At 40.5% G+C, this 23,450-nt stretch overlaps 4 protein-coding genes across 4 annotated transcripts; 2 read left to right on the forward strand and 2 right to left on the reverse strand.

Annotated features, from left to right (window-relative positions):
• Positions 1 to 1,645: 1,645 nt before the first annotated feature.
• MELLADRAFT_85461 (uncharacterized protein) lies at positions 1,646 to 2,869 on the reverse strand (the record flags this gene model as incomplete). Its single annotated transcript, XM_007409049.1, has 1 exon — positions 1,646 to 2,869. One exon carries the CDS (start codon positions 2,867 to 2,869, stop codon positions 1,646 to 1,648), a length of 1,224 nt encoding a protein of 407 aa, XP_007409111.1.
• A 1,990-nt stretch (positions 2,870 to 4,859) lies between these two features.
• Positions 4,860 to 6,550, forward strand: MELLADRAFT_105609 (uncharacterized protein; the record flags this gene model as incomplete). The annotated part of the gene is made up of 3 exons (XM_007408883.1): positions 4,860 to 4,897; positions 5,177 to 6,185; positions 6,293 to 6,550. The coding sequence occupies 3 exons, from the start codon at positions 4,860 to 4,862 to the stop codon at positions 6,548 to 6,550; spliced, it is 1,305 nt and encodes a 434-aa protein (XP_007408945.1).
• Positions 6,551 to 7,002: 452 nt separating this feature from the next.
• Positions 7,003 to 9,338, reverse strand: MELLADRAFT_105610 (uncharacterized protein; the record flags this gene model as incomplete). The annotated part of the gene is made up of 11 exons (XM_007409048.1): positions 7,003 to 7,062; positions 7,464 to 7,532; positions 7,600 to 7,657; positions 7,735 to 7,824; positions 7,924 to 8,099; positions 8,196 to 8,253; positions 8,343 to 8,369; positions 8,465 to 8,566; positions 8,695 to 8,798; positions 9,000 to 9,151; positions 9,278 to 9,338. The coding sequence occupies 11 exons, from the start codon at positions 9,336 to 9,338 to the stop codon at positions 7,003 to 7,005; spliced, it is 957 nt and encodes a 318-aa protein (XP_007409110.1).
• Positions 9,339 to 21,779: 12,441 nt separating this feature from the next.
• On the forward strand, positions 21,780 to 23,413 carry MELLADRAFT_85463 (uncharacterized protein; the record flags this gene model as incomplete). Its single annotated transcript, XM_007408884.1, has 3 exons — positions 21,780 to 22,406; positions 22,473 to 23,304; positions 23,382 to 23,413. The coding sequence occupies 3 exons, from the start codon at positions 21,780 to 21,782 to the stop codon at positions 23,411 to 23,413; spliced, it is 1,491 nt and encodes a 496-aa protein (XP_007408946.1).
• Between the last annotated feature and the right edge of the window lie 37 nt (positions 23,414 to 23,450).

The following is a 23,450-nucleotide window of genomic DNA, read 5'->3' on the forward strand; positions in this document are numbered from 1 at the left end:
CTTGCTCGAGATTATGTCGACTATCTGCCACCTCCTGATGCTTGCAAGCACTCACTATTCCGCCGCATCCGAACATCTGTGCACCTGCACGAGGTGCGATGGCTCCTAAGACCATGGAACGTTTGGTGGGATCTCAAGCCTGGCTCAAGGAAGACCTTGTACCGGATGGACCTTTCCAAGCAGCCGTCAAGGCGATTGAAGCCTACATGGCATCAATGGTAAAGAAGAACGGATAGTCACTTCTTTTTTCTCTTTTACTGTTTTACACCCGGTAAATGATTCAATTTATCTTCTCTCGATCCTTCTTATTATAAATGGTCACTTTTTTTTCTTTTCTCTTTTCAACGGTCAATGAGGAATACTTGCGGTCTCTATTCTGCTACTATACATGCTCACTTGTATTTATTCTGCTCACTATACATGATGACTTGGTTTTGTTTTCTTTTCTCTTTTAAATCAATCAAACACATGTTCTTAAAGCTTGTGGATAAGCCCTTGCGCCGCTATATGTCGCGATATTGCGCACCATTTCGCTATATAGCGGCGCAATCAAAAGGTTCGCTATATAGCGCACAATATAGTGGAGCGTTGCGCTGTGAGCGCTCCACAACGGGGTGAGAATTTTTTTTTCTGGTTATAGCGGAGCTTTGCGTTGCGAGTTATAGCGCACCCTGCGCTGCGCAATGCCAAGGGGGGCAAATTTCATTGCGTTGCGTAGTGATTGCGGTATTGATGTATGTATATCTCATTTTTTCTCTTGTCTGTAGATTTTGACAAGCGTGGGTTGGGTATTGCAGGCAATAATACCAGAAGATAAACAACTGAAGTAAAGCCACTGTGTTTGTTAAGAGATGATTTTTTCTTTAGGACAAAACTTGAAGTTTCACATCACCAAAGTGGAACTAGATAGGGACTTTTGGAAGAGATGACATGCACTCAGTTGTATGAGAGCTTCTGGAAGATGTCTTTCATTTATTTGGTTTTTGTGGTATATTAAAGGTCATAGTAAAAATTTCAATGAAGGATTATTTTCTGCAATACAATGTAAAAAAATGATAGGGGAAAACTCTTTACCAACATAAGATCATATGTAGCTGTAAAGAAGTATATGAAAATTAACCAATAAATTATTTGTAGGCACATAAGCTTTTTGTAATCCTTAGTACTAGACTAACTAAAGTTTGATGAGGTATAATTAATTTAAAGATCTAATTTTGAAAAGGTAAGGGATAAATGAGAAAAAAAAGTTGAAAGAATTAGGTTAGGAGAGAGTTACACAAAATGTAGATAAACAAGGTGCATGAGAATGAAATGAAATTGTATAAAGTTATAACATGTTTGCAAGATTAGATAAAGTGAAAATATAAAGGATGAATTAAGGGTAGGTATAATGACTGTAATTGAATAGAAGCTGATTAAACAAGCAAAAGGTAAATTAGTGTTAGGAAAAAATAAATTAAGCGTTGCTCATCGAGTGTTCTGATCTATTTCAAAGCGAAAGTTGATCAGTTGTATACTTTCAAATGTGTGAAGATAAAGACGACTTACCCAGATCAGTACCACTCAACACTATGATCAGGTATATTCGACTTTTTGAATCAATTAACCAAAACCATTAAATCCGAGGTCCAATAAAAAAGAGTTGTTAAAAGTCCCATGATCTGAAAGGATACAATTCTTGAGGAGGTGAAGGAAAGAGCTCCATAGAACTATCTCCTTTGTCTTCATCTTCTTCTTCAATCTTGGGTGTTTCTTCCATTCCTTGATGGTTATGATGATGTTGGTGACCCAAGAAGCTGAACACAGATGAACTGGCTGACGAGATAGGCGATAAAATTAAACGATTATACCATCCTTGTGCCGGTGCACTTGTTGGACCTTGTGCTAGTGTTGGTGAACAGAGGCTTACATCGATAGTTAATTTGGGGGTTTCTATCCTACGACTGACTGCCCTTCTTTCTTGTAATACTCGGCCTGTAACGTTTACATCTCCTTGTTTGTTCAAATATTCTCCCATACCACCAATGTAAGTAGAGCGTGGTTTTGATTTAGAATCGCCTGCGAGCACTGAGCCGATTGTTTTAGCACGTTGACGGCCGTTCCGGGTCATTGACGTGGCGTCAGGACTCGAAGGACGTGAGTTGGAGTGTGTATAAGGAGAAGTTGTACTAGGGACTGAGCGTAAAGACATTTGTCGACATAAAGGCTCGTTCGGTTTAGTATTGGTAAGAGTCCGATGACGGTGTCGAAGTAGCACACCTGGGTTTTGAACATCCACGCGACGACGCGAAGATGGTGCGGTAGTCAGATTGGACGCTAGAGAAGCTGAAGAGCCATACGCTCTTTGTCGTGAGTTGAATGGACGCGAATTGAGGGAACCGAATAGTGCCGAGTTTTTTTCGAAAACTTCATTCTCTATGATGGGATATCGAGAGCGAAGATGTGATAGCTCGTCAGTTTTTCGAGGTTGGCTGGGGCTTTGTCCTATATCTGACTTGCTACGTTTTCGGCTGAGATTAGTACGATGAGTCGGGTCAGTTTGAGTGCGAACACGTTTCAAAAGTGGAGAAGGATGTGCAAGTGTTGAATTGGAGATCGCTGGAGGTCTAGAGACTGGAGCTGGGACATTTCGATTATTCTGAGTAGAAGTAACGGGAGGAGAATGACGTGCTGAGCTATCAGCGAACGGTTTGAAGGTAGTAGAAACGAATTGGACCGCCGTTGAAAAGGAGTTTTTAGCTGGAGAAGGTAGTGGAGGGAAAGCGACCCATTGAGATTGCTCGTCAATCTTCAGGGAAGGTGAAGGCGCTGATTGAGATTTGTTTTGAGATGAGGACCCGATCTGAAGATGTTTTTGAAATGCTTTCATCGTATGAGAAACAAGTTCAGGTGAGTAATTAGAAAAAATGTGATATGAGTAAGATGATAAGAGGTTTGGGCAAGTTGCGTTCAGAGGTAAAATGGATTTGAAAGGGATAAGATAAGGCGAGATTGTAATTAACAAAGGAACTAAAGAGAAGACAAAAAAACAATTCTCGTCAACACTCCGTTTGATTAAGAACTGGACTAAAGAAAAAGGAGAAGGCTTGATAAGGTAAAAGGCTCTGGTTCAGATTTTAAAGATTCCCAGCAAACAGTGTTATAAATCGCGGTTTTAGAAGAATTCTACGTGATCACGCTTTGACCGTGGAGATTGCGCCCCAAAGAGTGAAGTTTGAATTTGATAAAATGCCACTTGAGAAGCGGTGATCATTGACGAAGAAAAGATGAGATGGATTAAAATGTAAAATCGTGTTGATGTACGCTCGAACCAGCCAAGAATGAGGCTGTCCAGCCATGTCGAGGTGGGTTCAAGCGATTCAAAGTCAAATGCGAGGAAGCGGACGCAGTCAGAGGGAGACATCTTTTGACAACAGTGTGAGATATCATGACCGATCGAGCAGGTGACCGCAGAGACCGCAGAAGTTGACTTAGAGAGATGTTGAGATTGCCGTTCACTAGCAAGAAGCTTTTCACAGAGTGTCTTCACGATATCCTCAAGTGGAAGTTTGTTAAGATCACTTCCCCTTGTGTCAAAAGGAGTCCAAACTCTTCGGTCACTTCAATTGTGACGATCGAAGGAAATTCGAATCATCTCGGACCAATTGCGTGATCACTGACTGTGATCACTTGATGTCAGCTTGGCTCAGCCTCTTACACTGAAAACAGCCAAGGCGATGTCTATCTTCGTTATCTGATGTTACTAATACCATTTATTTATCGCAGCTTTCAACTGCCCGGGCGGGAGATGCGAACAAGATGCGAACAAGATACGAACAAAGTATGCCTTGATCTCTCGTTCGGATTTATAACCTCCATAATCCATGCTGATTACATAAATACATGTCCAGCAAAGTAATGGGATTGCAGTCTCCTATGTAATTTCCACTTCCGTACATAGACATGCAAATGTTCTTGCAAAACAGAAAGAAACAAAAATCAAAAGTTACGTACTTCCTCTTCCCAAAGATGGGGAAAGAGAACGTGTATATCTTTCATTTCGACCTTCAATTGATTTTTTCCATCTTTTCATTCTTCGCTACATAATTTATTGAAGTTGATCACTATGTTAACTTATGTTGTCCACTCCCGTGGGGTGTTAGGTTAGGAATGTTTTTGAAATTTACCCTAATTTACCGTCCCTTGGTTTGTGTAAATATGTACCAAGGGGCTTTTTCTGGTCTGTTCTGGTTCAAAACATCTCTTTTATTTTCACTAAATCGCTTTACTAAGTCGATTGAACACCAACAATTACCTATCGGCCAGCTTTCTAGCTTCTCAAACCATCAACTTGACATTCGATGAATGGTTTTGGATATATCGGATTTGAGCGCTTTGTTCACTTGGCCATGGTATCTTCCCTTGAAGTGCACGAGGTGCAACTTGAGATGTGAAAACCTGGACAGGCTTCATCAATACCTATCTTATAGCAGAGCCAACTGAGTCTGTACTCTGAGTTCAGAGATGTGAAGTTTGATCAACTTAAGGCCGTCCTGAGGATCGGAACCAGGTGGCTCAGCAATGTTTATTTCCCGTTCCTGAAGAATTGAACACCTTTTTTGCCCTGTTTCAACGTTCGATGATTGGATATATACCTATAGGCTCGTTTGCACATGCCAGAAATCACCTAGACCTCTCGTCAATTTTACTCGAATACCAACTCCAAAACATCCGAACGTTTTCCATTCATTTTCTATCCGAGTAATAAGTATTCATTTGCTGGCATTGGCTTGCTTTTCGAAAGAAGTTGCAGATATTCTTTCTTGGTCATCCCATCCCATCTCCTCGAACTCCAATACCTAGTCATCCTACCACAAAATATGTCAGGATTTCAGTCACATCCGAACGGTTCCGGCCGGTAAGCAGAGATTCATTGCATTAAAATTCATTTGTGTTATGAGCCTCTGTTCTTTTTAGAAGTGGACACAAACACGGAGGCTTCGACCTATGCCCGTCACACATATTCTGGTGTCATGATTTTTGGCGTTTGTGTGCAACAATCAAGATGCGCATTCAGCGTACTTCTGATCAGATCATTCATCCATCATCTTGATTTAACGCAGGCTCTTGATATTGTGACGAAAGTGGCATTGGAGACAAACTTGAGCGGCTGATCACTGTACCCGTATTTTTACAGCGCACACCTTCGAACTAATTCAAAGCCAATGACCGAAGTCGGGCAACCCTCGATATCATTCTTGCAGCATACCTACACCACACATGATGCCGAGGGGATTCATAGCAGACCCTCACCTTTTACGACAGTGGCTACTCCAAGTATCGAAATTGATCAGGTCCAGCTTCCGACAATCAATGAAAATGAACCTGAAGCTCATCCATCGCCTAAGCCGTCTGCACTTGGTTTGGTACCTATCTCACGTAAAGAACTCTCAGTCGAAAGAGAACCACCTAGCCTGGTATCGATTGTCTCCTCACTCCTTCGTCGAACGACTAGACTGCAAGAGATTCTATATCCTCTCTTATTCTTCGCTAGTCTCATTGCCTTTTTGGCTCCTCTGGCTGGAATAGGATATCAACCCCCAATGATGGCCGAGTACGAGAATATGCTGCAAGATAGTGCCAATTTTCCCGATGTGCGATCACCCCTTCAACGCCTCAACGAACCGTTCCCCCTTCATCTGACTCCGGTCTCGACTAAAGAGATTGGAACGCTCTTTGCTGATGCACTCATACCTAGAAAAAAATCACACCATGGTGCTGTACCTTCGCATACTTTCTCGCAGACAGCATCTGACTCGGAATATCAAGACTCTGGCCGCAAACCAATGATTGAACCTCATGACTCAGGAAAAGTGGATCTGGTTCAAGCTAGCGATGACCATTTCGAGGGACAAGAAGAGAGCTTGTTTTCGGAGGTATTGACTTTAACTGAAAGTGAAGATCTAGCTAGACGTTCGGTTCAACATATAGAAAACCCACCGATTGGGAAGGAAGAGAAAAGTCAGGAGCAAAAGGAAGAGCAAAAAGAAGAGGAAAGTGAGAAGCAAAAGGAAGAACAAAAGGAGGAGCAAAAGGAGGAGCAAAAGGAGGAGCAAAAGGAGGCGGTGAAACGGAAGGAAGAGGAAGAGGAAGAGGAGTATTTTTATGAGGAAGACCCAGAGATATCTGATGACACTGAATCACCGGTGAGTAAGATGACACATGGGACTAATTGATTCAGTGAAAGGTCGCACCAGAAACTCGGGTGATGTGAGAAGGACTGATGTCTTCACATTTCTTTCCGCTTTGATAGGAAGCAATCGAAGATCAATCAAGTATAGTACCGTCAAGTGAAACCCCTGGAAGTGAAGATAATGAGAGTCAAGAAAAAGAAGTAGAAAGATTAAACTTAGAACCAGTGGAAGTTCTAGTAAAACAGGAATCCAAAATCAAAGAGTTAGAATTCTTACTTCAATCTATCTCTCCACCTGATAGCGACATCTTTCCAGATCCATCTGTTGTAGAAGAAATCTCTGGTAGAAAAGGTTTACGTGCTCGTCATTTTAGATGATGGAGTTGATTTTCATGGTTTCACCTTACTAATTTTGATTTGTGAAGTTTGAAGTGATCGATTTATATAATCTATGTGGTGGAAGGAGGAAGAGTTCGTATGCAGCTTTTAGATTTGTTTCATCAGTGATGCAGTCGTTTTTTGTCGTCGCCAATCTGTTTTTGTCGCTTATTCCAATATCTCTCTGCAATAATTATTAATCCATAGTCACATAATTGACACGATCGATCCCTGTACTGATAATAGTACGTTGGCTATGGGCAGTTGCAGTGAGTTGAAAGGAAAATGCTTCAGAGGAAAGAACTTCTCAGCCTGAAGAATCACTTTCCAAACCCTCTCGGTAGACCAAGCCAATCCCCCACCAAAGATTATCAAACAAAACCTTGATTTTATGGGACTCTTAACCACTGAAGGTTATATACATAGCACTTGGAACTGGTAATAGTATTGATTCATTCAGGCTTTTCGGCGCTATCTAATCTATATCTATCTATTGCCTTGGCGGCCATACACTTTGTAGATTTTAGGTAAGGTATCATCTTTTATACAAGTCTCTTAATTACATTTTGAAAGCCTTCCATTCAATCTTGACTGAAGATCTTTAGATTTCTTTGGGATTCGACATCTATCCATGATCCCCAGACACTAAGACTGAGAGAACTGATTTGAACCAAAGATAGAGGCCAGCGCAATATCTCATTTCATAAAGTGACAAATCCATACCATTTTTGGAAATAGAGTCTCATTGCCTGTCATGGATTTAGAGCAAGTGGACAATCCAAAGGTTTTATATTTATGGAATGAGGCTCAGAGTGCGTATCTGGTGGCTCCTGGTATGAAAGAAGATATGAAATGATTAGACTTTCTTCCTCCAGGTGTAAAATTCAACAGAATAATTGTTAAAGATACGAACGTCGAGTAATACAGATCTTTGGCCTCCAAAGTTCTTTCCAAGGCGACATCGAGTGTTTAACGATATAAGCTAAGTATTGTTCCAAGGTTAATGTAAGTCAATAGGTAAGTGGATAAGATCTGGATTGAGCACTAACTAGAGAAATGGAGTAGAGTTTTCCCAGGCAAAGATTGGGAGCTAAATGAGCAGAATCACTGTTTATTATAACACAATACCCAGTCAAAATTTTCATCACAGCGTTCAAAATTGTCAGATTTTGAATTGAACTCACCTCCTACAGGCGAAAAGGACCAAGTCAAGGGCAGCAACTGCAAATGTTAGACCGTTTGTCTCGATGGCCAACATGATCAGATCATTCAATCTAACAATTTCGATCAATGACAAGATTATCAGCTCATTGAAAGATTTGGACTTGACTCTGAATACAAGGAGTTTTAAATGGTACAGATTAGATACTCACAAAGAGTTGGTTTGATGGATTTGCGTTTTTGAATTCGAAAGCCAGTAAATCAAGTTACCAGTCAAGAAGCAATCTGTCAAAGCTGCAGTCCCCAACCAAAACACTGAGATGATACTACGTAAATGAATGTGGAATTTGGAAAATTCTCTGATTTTGATTATTTGTGTGGTAGCATACTAAAATGATCGAAAAGGACGAAGAAAAGCAAGGATGGATGATGCAAGTAACGTGTGAGCAAGCCGTAAGAAATTGAAACAAATGATTTAACCTACAGTCGACCAGCTAAGTTGAACCAAGGCACCAAAGATTATGACAAGTGGAATGATCATCCTGCGGCGAGAGAGCACAAAAACACTGATCACACGAAGTGTGAGTCACCAATGTGCTTGAAGGTGTATGAACAGTCATGGGTTACTCACCGGTAAGCGTAAAACGTCTGAACCACCCTACAGTCATTCAGTAAATGTTGAAAAAAAAGTGGTCCAATGATACTTTCAGCATGGTTAAGCTCTTCTCCCGGTCCTGGAGTTTTTGCACTTACGCTGTTGTCAGGCCGCATAACATGGGTGAGAAGGCAAATGGCCAAGGAATTCCTGTTTTCCCGAGAATTGTGTCTTGAGGTGCTTGTATGAACCATCTCCAGCTTTTTGAGTTGATGCAAGGAGATAAAAAATGATTAGTTTAGGTTTTGAGCATGATGTGCAAAGCCATTGATCAGGAAACCGATTCTACATCATCTCACTAAGAATTCTAGTGAGATAGAATACTGACAGTGTCAATTGAGAAAATACAGTTTGCACAACATCAAGAACAATAAGTGTGCCCACAATCAGGCGGTATATAGTACGGTCCTTTGGAAACGTTGCGAAGTAGGTCTGATGATGTACGCGAAAAGGCCATTCATCAGTCGTTTGTCTATAGCACGCGGCTGGTTCGCCTTCTGAGGGGAACCTACGAAGGTTTGATTCAAAGTCAGACCAAGCAGCGCGGTCTAATGTGCCATGAAAGTCCGCACGATCAGCTCAAGTGTCCAATCATGTACGCGCTGAGGTTACAACGTAAAACAGAGAACTCACAGTGATAGCAGCACCGATCATCAAAGGTGCTGTCACGCTTCGTACCACGTCCGTCATGATTGTTCTGTTCAAGAGGTGGTTCGACTCGTTCGCTATGAGCACACCTCTTCCGTAGCCGATTTTATCTTGTTGAACCAGTGCTTCTCGGACCCCTGCGTACCTTCCGCAATGATCGTCCCAGTATGAATGTGTAAATTGGAAGCGTTTATCATCACTGGAACGACTTCATCATGCGGCTTCGCCACCGGCTTTGCGTGGGAAGGGGTGATTCCGCTTACTGCATTCATGTATCTTGGTGGGCCATGCAGAAGGAGTGGAGAGTGCACCACTCAGATCCATGTTTTCGTAAGATAAACAACGATTCTGTACATCTACAAGGATGGACCCCAACGCCTGGTGTAATTCTTGCGCTCGACATCTGACATTTTAGCTGCTCGCATGCAGTGTTTCTCAGGTTCATAACGCGATATGCGTAACTGATTTGACGTCTTCCCCTTTTCTTCACTGACAATAATCTATATCTTATTTGCTCTGACGGATCAGGGGAGATGTGGTTGTTTTACCAAGATGATTCAAGAAGTACAATCACATCAACGCGACATGCGCGTATTCAACCTTAAGCTCCGCTGAATGGGCTCTTCGAGGTAGCACTTGAATGATCACACTCGGAGATGACGAGTCAAGATGATGGCTTCAGGTCGTAGCTGCCTCCCGAGAGTCTCTCCTCTTCAACTCCGAGGAAAACCTTCAGCCAGGCAGTAGACACTCCAGTTTAGTACAAACGCAGGCAGGTCTATAAACTTTATGTAATTGTGAAATGGAAGGGGCGCAGTCAAAATACGGGGTGGCGGCGGAAGATTGGCAGTGAAGCGCAGATAAACATAAGATGTCATTTCGGCGAATCAAGAGGCGCGAGTCTGATTTGGGGGTTAGGTGGAACGAGATCCAAAGGAATTTCCACGGGAAGTGGACCAGAACAGCTCAATCATTCCTCGCCAAACTGTCCGACAAGTAAATCCAAGACAAGCTTTGGACCCTTTGAAGGGGATCTGAAAGGTTAGATTCAAATTGTTTGATGGACAAGCGTTCTCTATAGGTTGATGTTAATAGCATTTTCACCTCCCACTCCTGGACGACTATGAACATGTCAATCAAGCCTAATCTTAGGGGACCTACTAGGACCTCATTTTCATTCAGTCATGGTCCGAGATTTATATTTCTGGCCATCCCAATAACACGCAGTGAAGGATCAACAAGGCGACGAATTTATTTACCACTTTGTCCGTGTATCGCGTAACCGAACTAATGCATCACTTTTACCAATCAGTACCAATCAACAAGACAGCTAGGTATGTTTATCCATCCTCGTTCGAAGAGTTATGTATCTCGTACCATCTCAACATCTTTGTACAGTCCATTTCAAGAAGCTTGTCACAAATTCACTCCCAAATTGCTCGAGTCTTGCGGGCAATTTGGACAAGCTTTTTGAAAACGACGGTAAATGTGTCAGATTTGCCTTATCTCGCTCAACGTCTTTGAGAACCACAATCCTAAAGTAAGGTGTTGCATGCCAATATGCGGGTATAGATTGGTGAGGTCTAAGAGCTCCCAGACAAAACAATGTATTCTAGGATCTCTCCTGTTGTCAAAATCAAAAAACATGGTGAGAACCACATCTATGGAGGCAAATATGAAAAACAATGTTCAATTTCACAGCCTCTGATTTGGTGTTCCTTGAAGACAGTTAGTTTTACCGTCTTCTGCTTGTACAATGGCTGGTAGAACTCTTGCCAGACCTACTGGTTGCATAATTGGCTGACTGCTGGCCAAAATTTCAGCTTTTGGCCATAAAACAGCTGGCCACTGAACTTTTGGCCAGTGTTTGACCAGATCTTGCCACAACCACTTTTATGCTGGTATCTCAACAAAAAGTTAGCCCATGGTGTGTCCCATATATATATTATGTACAAATTTTGGTTCATAATTTCCATGGGCAGGAGAAACAGGGCAAGATCTTATGCCAGCCCATGCCTTCCTCCATTATCTTGAGCCATATGGCATCTGAGGGGAAATCAGAGTGAACATGAAAATTATAGCAGCAAGAATGATGGAGTGCAGCTCTTGAGAAGAATTTTCTTTATTGGCAGACCCCAATACAAGTTTGGGAGAGGTTGTGTTCAGCAGTATTTGCCAGAAATCACCGGGTACTCAGGGATCCCTGTAGTTCCCTGGGGAAATGGTTGCCGGTTGGGGGTCAGGGTACAGGTGCTGGGCTTGATCTCAAAGACAAAAAAAGCTTGCGGAATACCAAGGTTGGTCCTTGTTCTGACTTTTGAAAAAAAGTTGGTTGCCGGGGCAGCTCAATCCCCAGCGTTTGGGGGGTCAGGCACTGTGTCTGTGTAGGCTTTGCTAGTCGACGAGCGCACACCAACTCCCTTTGAGGCAGAAAGGGAAGTCGTGCGCGCTCGTCGACGAGCGAACACTACCCGGACACGGTGCAGGGCTCATCCTGAGCTTGGACCTCAGCCAAAACAAAAAGAAACTTGGGGAGGACACCACCACAGTCTCTGGCTATGTCTGACATTGTGATGGGTCAGAAACACAGGCTTAGAGCATCCACATCGGACTTTTCAAATGTTAAATTTGAAGGTGAAATTGTCAAATTTTGCCACAGCGTACTTTTCAAATTTTTGAACCTGACCTTCAAATTTGAAGGAAGGATCCAAAAATTTGAAAAGTCAAAATAACTTGTCAGTACTGCATGTGAAGAATTGTTGTAGATTCCTCTGCCACATCACCAACATATGTAAAAGCCTTCATATGGTCATGAAAACATTGATTGTCCCTGTAGACACTGTAAACATCATTCAACTTCCCCAAATTGTAAGAGGAAAATGATTAATAGTACAGTTTGTCATAAAAGAATCTGATACTGCACACCTGAGCCATCTCACCCACACTACATATGTGCAGCAAGCTAAGTCAATAGTTGGCTATCATGTACATACAGGTCTGCTCGGTTTTTTGCCCACCAGCAGAGACAAATCACATGTTATACCACGTGTAACTTTTTTGACTTTGAAAAAATTGTGCCCAAAATTCACTACATATAATTCTGTAGGTGCTCAGGCAATACTGTTGAAGCTATTTCTTAGTAACAGAAAGGGTGTTACATGCAGTTGAGTTGATGAGATTACACCAAAACATTGAGTCAGTGTATGTAGTCAATCTTTGGAATGCTTTTTTTGATCTCAAAAAAGTTACAGCATGTATTACATATGAATAACTTATCCTGATGAGCAGATAACTGAGCAGAACTGTATGTACATGATAACCACATATTCACGGAGCCTGCTACAAATATGTAGTGTGGGTGTTATGGCTCAGGTGTGGAGTGATAGATCATTTTATGACAAATCATCCTCCCAGTCACTTTTTCCTGCCCGCTTGGGGAAGTTGAATAATGTTTGCAGTGTAGATAAACATATTGTTAATGTGCAATAATGTGCAATAATGTGCAATTAGTTGCACTTGACAAAGACCATTGTTCAATCAGCCATACTGAGCAAACCAAGTGTGTACTGGGAGTGAGGATCTTGCTGTCTGGGTTGCTTCAAGAAAGGTTAAGATATGTCTGCAGAGAAAATCAAAGTCCCAAAATGAATAGTCTGCTGTGGGCAACAAGATTTGCAGGCCAAAATAACCATTGCAGCCAACTATCCAAAAGTCAGACTTTTCAAATTTATGAAAAGTCTGCTGTGGATGCTTGTACACCAAACTTAACAAAGTCCCTTGTTTTTTGAGCTGTACTGGCCAGCTCAAACTAAGGACTTACATGCAATGTCCCAAATTTGGTGTGAGATCTGTTGGGGGTTTCCCCCAAAATCTCTCATCCTCCCTGCACTCAAATAACACAAATCATCTCCTTTGGAGATGATAATAAAGGATATGTGCAGCTCCCCTGCGCATAATTTTCTGTACTCCAATTTTTGAGACTTCAAACGGTGCAAGAGATATCTCAGAAAAAAACTTTTGGGCCAAGTTCAGGGACGTACACAACTGGGGCATCAAAAGCCTGAAATTTTGGGGCAAAACCCAATTTTTGTTAACAAAACCACAAATCCGCTTCAGTTGATACAACAATTTTTTATTTGACCAAACCTTTTCTGCTGCACAGCTTTTGCAGTTCAAGGGGCCCTGTTTGACCCTGGGTTTGGCCCAAATTCATTTTTATGAGACTACTTTTGAGCCCTTTGAGATATTAAAAATCAGAAAACGGGAAATTGTGTGCAGCAAAGCAGTTTGTTTTGTTCATTAGAGCATCCCCAGTGGTCTCCCAATTCTGTGAGGTCTGGGAACATACCTCTAATCCTGGTATTTGGATGTAGGGGTCAAGAAAAGAGCCTTGCATAGTGGTCTACCTCTAGTCGGGGGTCAACCCTGAATTGAGTCATATGAGCATGCTTATACTCAATCACCCCATCCAACTTGTCCCATCTATTGTCAAAGTTTGAGTTTGATTCTCGAGTCAAACATATTCTGTATTGGTCACGTGGAAACATCTGCACGTGATGTCAAGACCCCACCTAGACCTCACAGATGTGGAGGGCCTCTGGAGACTCTTGATGTCTCACCCCCAATAATGCAAGGTCCGCTGGGGTGGTTTTTTGCAATTTGACCCCCTACATTGTTGAGAGCCCGCAGAATCGGGAGACCACTGGGGATGCTCTTATGAGCTCTAATTGAGATTATTGGTGATACTTTTGAGGAGTGAGGATCACAGTTCTTGGAGAAAACCCCCAAGAGATCTCACACCAAAGATGGCTGGTGTAGATGTTGCTGGTGTAGATGTGCGCAATGAGATAGTCCATTGTTTTTTTAACAAGAAGTGACAAATACACAGCCACAAGATGACTGATTCACCATATTTTTGAAGTTGTTTCAGCCATAAACAAAAATCATATGATCCCAACATAACTCACCACTTCAACAAATACGTCTGGTCAGCACTTGACAATTTTGGGGTTTCTATGTAAAATCACGCTCACCATGGACATGTCATTGTGATGGTACACTTGATACCTAGCAAAAAATTTGGCCATGCCTGATCCATGGTAGCCACTAGATGTTTAAACAGCATATCAATGGTTGCGACTTGCAAAAGTGATGGACACAAAATCAGGATCATTGTCCGGAGGTCTAGGGATCACAAAGAAAGTGAAACGATTAGAGATATTTAGGTCTTTATTGCAGCAACAGAACACAAAATAGAAAACAAACAACTAAAACAAGAAAAGTCAATAACATAGCATAGTATAATGAGATTGATGTAGACAAAGTTTGAATACCTAAAACAAGATCAACACAGGTATGAACTTGTTGAGTATAAGTAACTATTAGGATTAGTGGATAGTCCCTACTGTTGTCTACAATTGAAAGAAAGATTAATACAATATTTTTATTGGTTTTATAACAATCACCAGTGATTTATTCACCTTATAACAATAGCTAGGTAGCAATCTCCTCCTGCAGTTAGTTATTCTCAACAAGACTGTTTTGTCGTGGTGATCTTTAGAGTCGTTATAACATAATTAGACTTCTTGAGTGATTTTCTTATTATGATACAAAAGATATGAGATGGAAAGTAAATGAAATAGAAGTAGAAAAATAAAATGGAAACAGAAACTGGGCACAACTCATCATTCAAACAGGACAGTACATTATAGGAAAATAGGAGAAATAGGAGGTTCATATTCGTTCTGTGAACACGTAGATCCTTTGGGACATTATGTCAAATATCGAATGGTTCTAATCCTTTTGATTATGTAATTTGACATAAACATCATTGCCCCTACATAATACCATGACACTTTACCAGGGATGATTTCCAATTCTTAACAGAAAGCAGACTCACTGATAGAATAACAAAAGTAGCACAAAGGACAGTGGTTGGCGCAATTCAATTGTAACATCCCCATTGAGAAACTAAATTAGCAAACCACAACATGGGCTCCAAATGGCACAGTGAGAAAGACTTCCTATTGTCACTCACTTTGGTTTAGGCCAATATCATAAAATTTCTTAGTCTTGGAACGAACAAAAAGTGTGTAACAAGACTGACAAAACATTCTACCGCCAAGTATGATGAGGGTGTGCTTCCGTCAAGCAGTCTCAAAATTGTCAAAATGTAAATGAATTTAGTATCCCTCACAATAAGAACCCTAGGCTGATAAGATACTTGGTGTAGATGGCCCAAGAGGGAAGGGCACATAGCTTGATGTGTAGAGGAAGAGGAAAACAATCAGGGGACTTCTTGCTTTTGATTACATATTCCAAGAGAGAAAGGGGCAAACACCGATTGATAAGTACCTGAAAGAAGCTACTGATATAGGTGGCAGTGGTATGATATGGATGACTTTGGGTGCTGCTTTGGATGCAAAATGAACAACTTGGTACACCAAGCTTGCAGACAACATTCTGAAGACAATCTACAATTCAGCAATTGAAACATAAAGGTACTTGAAAGGTAAGGATTTTATATTGGTACAGAAAATATAGTTGCCAAGATCTGGTTTTGTTTTTTAAAAGCCCCAATTGACATTTCAGACAAGGGCCAAAACTAACCACAAACCCCAATTGTGAACATTTACGGCGTGCTGGAGCGGTCATATGGTGGGAGACAGCAAAGATAAGGAAAAGCCCGATCAGTACCTTGACCCAATTTGTAATACATTCAAAAATGCTGTGATACATGAGATTATATGTAATCTTGTAGATCAAGGATTCAATAGATTCCTTTCCTCTATATCAATTGACTCAATATCTACTCAGAACGGCTTGATGGCTCTTTCCATGTCTCAGAAGATTCAATGTTATTGGCAACACGGTAGTTCTCAACCTACAAATAGACTCCAGCTTTGAAGTGAACCCTGGTCAATCAGAGCTCTGACAAGCAATCCGGCTCAGACCTTTCAAGTTTGAGATTAACTCAAATGCTGTTGACAATGGCTTGGAAAATCTGTAATCCTTCTGAATAGCATCTGACACGGGATTGATAGCTGCCAAACAATAGCTAACAATTTAGCCAACCCTTTAGGCGCAGACGCAGAAGATTCCACATAATGATCAGGTCGTCGCAAAGCAGGGTATGGGGGCACAAATGAAATCTCTGCGGAGAGATCTTAGGACAAGCTGTCTGTCTGCTATTCCTTGCATAAATTTGCCCAACTTAAACCTGAATTGTTGTAAGTGTCTCTTTTTCACTTCAATGAATCAGATTTTGACAAATTTTCCTTCTGATGGATCTGTTTAGGGAACAAACCTTTGGTCCAGACCCTTCCTCTACAATATACAAGTCTAATTGCTGTATCTTGCTGTATCTATTGACTGAGTCTCAGAAGGTATCAATTTCTGATGAGCAACTTGTTTTTTGGATTAATTGATTTTCCTTTTTTTCTTTTTGTGAGCTCAATCTTGTTTGTTTTTCCCCATTTTTCTCAGAGTGTTGTACCACTCTGTCCTTGGCAGAGTCATCATTTTTTTAAGATTACACACACTAAACTGTCTAAGATACACATGTTTATATTTTAATGTGAAATCAAATTTAAAAAAACAAAAATGTTGTTGGATCCTTCTAAAAAGCTACTTTTGGGATGCTCTGGATGATGGCACCTCAAAAGTAGCTTTTTACAAGGATACCATGATAATTGCGGGCTGAGCTGGATTTGACATACTGATCAAGGACTGACCAGGCTTTTCCTTATGTTTGCTGTCTCTCACCATAAGTGAACAAAGCAGCCATGAAGGAATGTGACCAAAACCTACACAGCCAAGTACTCCATGGAAGAAAGGACAATGTACAGTTTCTTCTTGGGCTTTGCCAAGGATCTCAATCATTAGCACAGGGTCCAAATTTTACACTCATGACACATTAGCAAATTGTGCTCCAAGATTGTGTTGAGATTGTTGTTTGTTTGGTGCCAGGCTGCGCTTTGCACAGCTTTGGAACACGCTTTTTACACCTGGCTGAAGTTGAGCCAAGCCAATCAACAAATACTCAGTACAAGTAATACCTATATTGATACCAAAAATGTATGACTCCTTTGTTAACATGTCGTGAGTATAAGATTTGGACCCTGTGTAGGTGTCCTCAACCCGGAAAAATCCTGTTTAAATTTCACTTGGACTGTGTTCAAATCAATCATTCATTTAGTGCCAATTGCTTGAATTCAATCAGTGGCTTGTGGCCTCTGTGGTCAGGCCACAATCAGAGGTCCTTGCTGGATCAAATAAAGGCTCAAAGGAAATTGCCTGAAAAAGGGAATCCTTGATCCATGATTCCAACGCTTCATCTTCCCATTCTTTGTAACAACCACCAACAACTTATGTACCACGTCATACAAATTATGCAACAACCAAACTCAAAAACATCACACATATGTACTTGCAGGTCTCACGAACCAGGAATGCAGAAGTGAGTATGAGTTTACTCAGTAAAGTGAGTATTATTGAGTTTACTGAGTATTTTTGCCTATTTTTGGCCCTGTAAACCCGTACAAAGTGAGTATCAGTTGAGTATATACTCATACTTGGTACTCATTCCTGCATCCCTGTCACAAACACAACTGGGGACTCCTCCTTGCTATGCTCAAATCAACTATGCAAATCAAATTTACACACAAACAATTCCCAATCACCCTACCATCAATTCCTTACCTCCTTGCGCCTAGAAGATACTTTGAATCATGAAAACCAGCTTATCAATGGTGAGGAACAGCTAGTGGATAACTAAAAGTACCCCTTAAATGTTTTCCAATGTGATGGTTGGATTGAATCAAATTGTCTTAAAATTGTGAACATATTCAATAGTGAACTATGGGTTACAACAGGAACTTGGGACCACACACACTGCAAATATAATGTGTTTCTCCGCGGTGAAAAATGATTACATTTAATTCAAAAAATGATTAAAAGTGCATTAAATCTACATTAAATCTGCATTTTTCTGCATTAAATCTGCATTATTAATCATTTTGTGCATTAAGTGCAATCATTTTTCACTTTGGAGAAACACATTATATTTGCAGTGACAAGAGCTGAAGAGAAAATTTTCTTTGCCACTACAGTAGACTCTGATATAACCAATACCCAAAAAATTGGGTCCAAAACTATTGGTTTTCATGGAGTATCTGTTTTGTCAGAGTAGATTTCACTGAAAATTAACAAAAGAAAATGGCCAAAAACCTATTGATTTTCCAAGAGTATTGGTTTTGACACATATTGGTTATAACAAAGTTGACTGTACAGCCCTTTGCATAATTGATGACTTTGGAGAAAAAAACCCTTGAGTTTTTTGATATAACAATCATGAACAAACTTGATTCCTCTTGCTTTGAGCTCAAGCATTATTTGTAGCTCATTTTGATAGCAATCATCATGTTGTACAGCTATCCTCTCCTCAACTTTCTACTTCTTGATGAATTCATCCAAATCATTTGATTAAAATTGTTGGCTCTCCCCTTTTGAATTATCACAGAGGTCTGCCATCAGATTTGTTCATTTGACCTCCAAGTTCAAACCAATTTCTTTGCTACATCAATCAAAGCTAGCTTAACACAAGCCCCTAAACCTCTGCAGAGACATCCCCCGGAGCCTGCGGAGGGGGGGCTTGCGACTTATCAGTGATTTTTGGCTTGACACCAAATTCACTTTGGCGGGGGCTATCTCCAGTGTCCATTTTTGCCCCCACAGACACAGTAAACCTTCCATCATGCCTATATGAAATTTATAGCAGCATGTTTTTATGACCTTTTGCTCTCCTCAGAATTTCTATAGCTATCGTAGAAGCAGTTATATCATCAGTTGAAAAAAAACAAAAACAAATTGATATTTTGGTAACTGAGTCTGCTGTGATTACAGTCACTTTACACACAAGAGCCTTGATTTCTCTCTGATAACCCATAAGCTCTCAGCCATCCTTGTCAGAGACAGAGAGAAGCATCTGCAGTCCTCTAATTTTGGCTTGAAAACTTGTGACTCTTCACTGTCACCTCAAGCAGATATCTTCTTATCAAGGCAAGTAGATAGTAAGGGCTATTATGTACAAGATGCATCTGCAAAGGACAGTGTGTTCCGAATTTGTGAGTGGTTGATAGGAAATGCTGCAGTGTTGATTTTGATAAAAAAACACTGAAAGTCATGAATTTCAGATTGGTATCAAGCCAAAAAATCATATAAGTTGTAAGTCCCTCCTCTGCAAGCTCCAGGGGACGCGCTCGGTTTGAGGAGGTACTTAGTTAAGTTAGCAATCAAAGGGAATACCAACAAATTGATTCAATGCATTTGAAGCCACCAAACAATGCACAACTTGAGTTGAATCATTGTCAGTAAACTCCATCCAAGTTGGGAGAGATGCATCGGATTCAAAGATGATATGTGCAATTGAGATGAGGGATCAAATTTGATTGTTCAAAGTACACACAAAGAAAGAGCTCGCTCAGTTTTTGCAAAACTCAATGAGTTTTTGAAAAAAACTCGGTTTTTTTTGAAAACTCAAGCGCTTTCTCTGTTTTCTTCCAAAGTCATCAATTCTGCAAAGGGCTGTACAGCTATTTCATTATATGTTGGACATCAAGAAACATATAAGAGCATCCGCACTCGTTTGCGGTTGTTAACTTGGTCACGTGCGGTAACAACCGCTACATTAAGCAAAAAATGACTTAACTCAGCCAAATTTCGCACTCGTTTGCGTTAGTAGCACTGTAACGTTTGTAACTTTACCGATAATGCATGTGCTCCACAGTGGTCATGCAGTAAGGTAACATTCAATTTTTCAAGTACAATTTCAAGTTTAAGAAAACAAAGGCTATATTTGAATACATCTATTGATCTTGTGAAAATTCTAACGATTTGAAACTACACAAGAAAGATGAACAATCTAAACCAATCCAAACTTTTTTTAATGTTTGATTCAGCTTTTTTCAACTGTTTGGTTTGTATCTCTTGATCTTAAAAGTCTTCCAGTCATTAGTCTTTAGAATTCAATTTTCTCATCTATCTCTATACATATGTGAAGTCTGAAATTCTTCATATTGATTCGATTGGTTTGAAGTCGAGTTGAAGATTTTCAAACGACCTATTTTAAAACAAAAAAACAAAAAAAACGATCGTAAAAACCTCGATTGGTGTTAAAAGGTCTTGATTCAATTCATGTGACTGGGTGAGAGAGGTGAAAAGACGATGTTTGTTGTTGACTTTGGTATTGGAGATTGGGCTGAGTTGAGTTTTTGGAGTTGTAGTTGCTGTGAACAGGTCGTGATGTGTGCTACCGCATGCGTTAGCCAATCGGTAGATTTACCGATTCGCTAACGCAAACTGATGAAAAATTAACTACCGCGGGGCTAATTGTTCACCGGTGCGGAAAAGACCCCGCGGTTGCGTTAAATTTAACCTTAGAGCACCCACTATGGTTGCGTTAACTCGGTGATTTAGCGTTACCCTAACGCTAAAATACCAACAGGTCCACTATGGACCTGTTTTAGACCTGCGGTCCGTACGGCTGCGTCAAGTCTTGCACTTCGTGTGCTCAGATTTACGCAAGCCTACGACTTGATTTATCGTAGGAACTAGGGAAAGCAGACGATAAATCATCCCATAGTGGATTTCACGCGGTTACCAACTTTGGTAAAACACGCATGATCAAACTTCGCGCTCAGGAACGCAAACTTTACGATAAAACACTCCCACCATAGTGGGTGCTCTTACCGCACTCGATTTACCGCACGAGTGCGGATGCTCTAATGAAGTTTTTACTACCTTGAAGTAAATTAAACTTCAAAATTCACCAATGAAAAACAGACAATACAGTGGTTGCTGTTATTAAATCCAGTTAAAAACTGAAATTTCAACTTTATCATTTTTTCTTGATGTCCAAGATATAATGAAACAGTAGTACCCTTTTAGCAAACTTATCTTGTAAGTCCTACTCGCGTAGCCCCAGAGTACCTCGTACGATAAGTTTGCCTTTATAGGGGCATTCCGGGCCCTTTTGAAACTGGCTGCAATTTGCTTTGAATCGCTGAGTAATCTCAAGCAAATTGAGAATCATCTTGAATTGGGTTTTGGACCGGCGATTTTGGAAATAGAACGATCATTTGAGTTCGACTCCTAAATAACCATAACTCCGTCTGAGGTATGATGATCGATTGACTATTGACGACCTAGACCATGTGCATTATTGACCGATTGATGTGATAAAGGGGATTGGCTGAATCATGTATTTAGTTTGGACACGATCGATTGGGTCCTGACTTGAAGTGTTCTTGGCTGGAATGAATATGATTGGTCTGAGTCGACCGAGTACATTTTCGGTTGGAAAGGATCAAGTCTTGGAAATGCAGGCTAGAATTCAGACAGGGCTGAAAATGGCTGAAAGTTGAATTTGTAAATTTTTAGACAATAAAGTTATGTAGGCTGTATTTGGTAGTCGGATCGGAGCTTGGAGTTTTTCTCTGGTTTTTGTGGATCCGCATAATTTTAAGTTTGAAGTTTTTTCACGTGCATTTGAAACAGATTTCAACAAGTTTGAAAATTTGGTCAACAAACCAAATTAAAATTAAAATGTATAGGCAGTCAGTTCATCCATTCTTTGTCCCTCTGAACCTCAACTTCAACCTCAACCTCAACCTTGACTTTTTAATAAATTCAATTTGATTCCTAAACCAACTTCAACTTCATCACTCATATCACAACTTATATCATCATCATCATCATCAACAAACCATGTCATCAATCGATTCAGTTGAGAATCGATTCAATCAATCTATCCAAACATTCAAATCACATCTGATCACTTTAAACCAACTTCAACAACGTTCTCATCATGAAGTTTTAAAATCATTCAATCATTCAAATTCACTTCAACTTTCAAATCAAGCTATTCAAATCCTTTCACATTTCTTAGATGATAAACTCAATTTATATCGATTTTTAAAGAGAGAAAAGTTTGATATCGAAAACACGTTGAAACTTCTTTCAAATACATTACAATGGAGACTTGATTCTCAAATCGATTTACTTTCATCATCTTCAATCGATCCATTTTACCTTCATCAACCTTTATTCTACTTTCACCCTCAACTCAAGGATAAATGGAATAGGCCTTGTGGTGTACTCAATCTTAAACACGTTAGTCGGACTGAGGATGGAACTTTGGATGGTTTGAAGGAATTCATTGCTTGGTCCTGGGAACTTGGTCGTCGGTACATGCAAGACTCTAATTCAGATTCACTCAACACTCTCCTTTCTCAATCCGATAATCTAAACCCGAACTCTGATACCGAGTCAGTTCCAATTCAGCTTCAAATGGTTATTATTGTTGATCTCAAGGATGCCTCTCTCAACAATCTGGTCAGTTTTTTCCCTTATTCGAAACTCTCCTGATATCATCTTACTAACTCGATTCTTGAAGTATAGGAACTCGAATTACTCCCATATTTCATGGATCTACTCAAGAATAATTTTCCAGGAATGGTGGGAGCCATCTTTGTCCTCAACTACGGTTGGATGTACTCAGGAATGTGGCAAGTAGCCAAAAGAGTTTTACCTCAATCTACACTTGATCGGATCATGTTTCCAAATCAAAAAGAGTTGTTGAAGTTCTTCAATCCTTCCAATTTATTAACCCAACACGGCGGAAAACTCGAATATCAATACCATCATCTCAATAATCCAATCATTAATCTATATGGGAAACCACCTTCTGTTACCACCACCACCACTACTACAGCGCCACCCATCAACACTACCTTGCCTACAGAAGAACCAGCAGAACTTGACGACCAATCCACTCCGAACATAATTCCCATCTCTGCATTGTCACCTAGCTTATCCCGACGATCTAGTCTAGAATCTTTGCGAGATCTCTTCTTCTCAGCTCCTACTACACCTTGGGCAACATCATATCCGGGAACCCCGCCAAGAGCTCATGCTCGTCCAAATTGGTTAAGTATGACCACCGTCCATACAGGACATCATACACCTGTTGGCAATCATCAACGGCATCATTCACTCTCGGTCTCCAAGTTTGGAGAAGCTATACGTGAAAACCTTTTGAAAAAAGTTCAAAGGGAAGAATGGAATGAAGCACCATTACTTCGGTCTACAAACCCATTAAGGGATTTTAGACTTCACCTTCCTAGTAGGAAATTGACTGCTGAAACAGAAGAACTTACACCTACCAATTCGGATTGTTCAGCTACTGTTGTACCTGATGAGGAAGAAGAAGATCAAGAAGCTGATGATCAGAGTCCACCTATGCAAATCTCGATTTCTTTACCTGACCACTCGACTTCTTGGAATAGTTCAACTAAAACTGATCATAAGGATTACAAACCAAAAGGACAATGGCTCATTAAGATTGGTTCAACATCTTCAATTGTAGATACCTGCCCA

The sequence above is a fragment of the Melampsora larici-populina genome (genome assembly GCF_000204055.1).
Source record: "Melampsora larici-populina 98AG31 unplaced genomic scaffold MELLAscaffold_14, whole genome shotgun sequence".
NCBI classification, from domain to species: domain Eukaryota; kingdom Fungi; phylum Basidiomycota; class Pucciniomycetes; order Pucciniales; family Melampsoraceae; genus Melampsora; species Melampsora laricis-populina.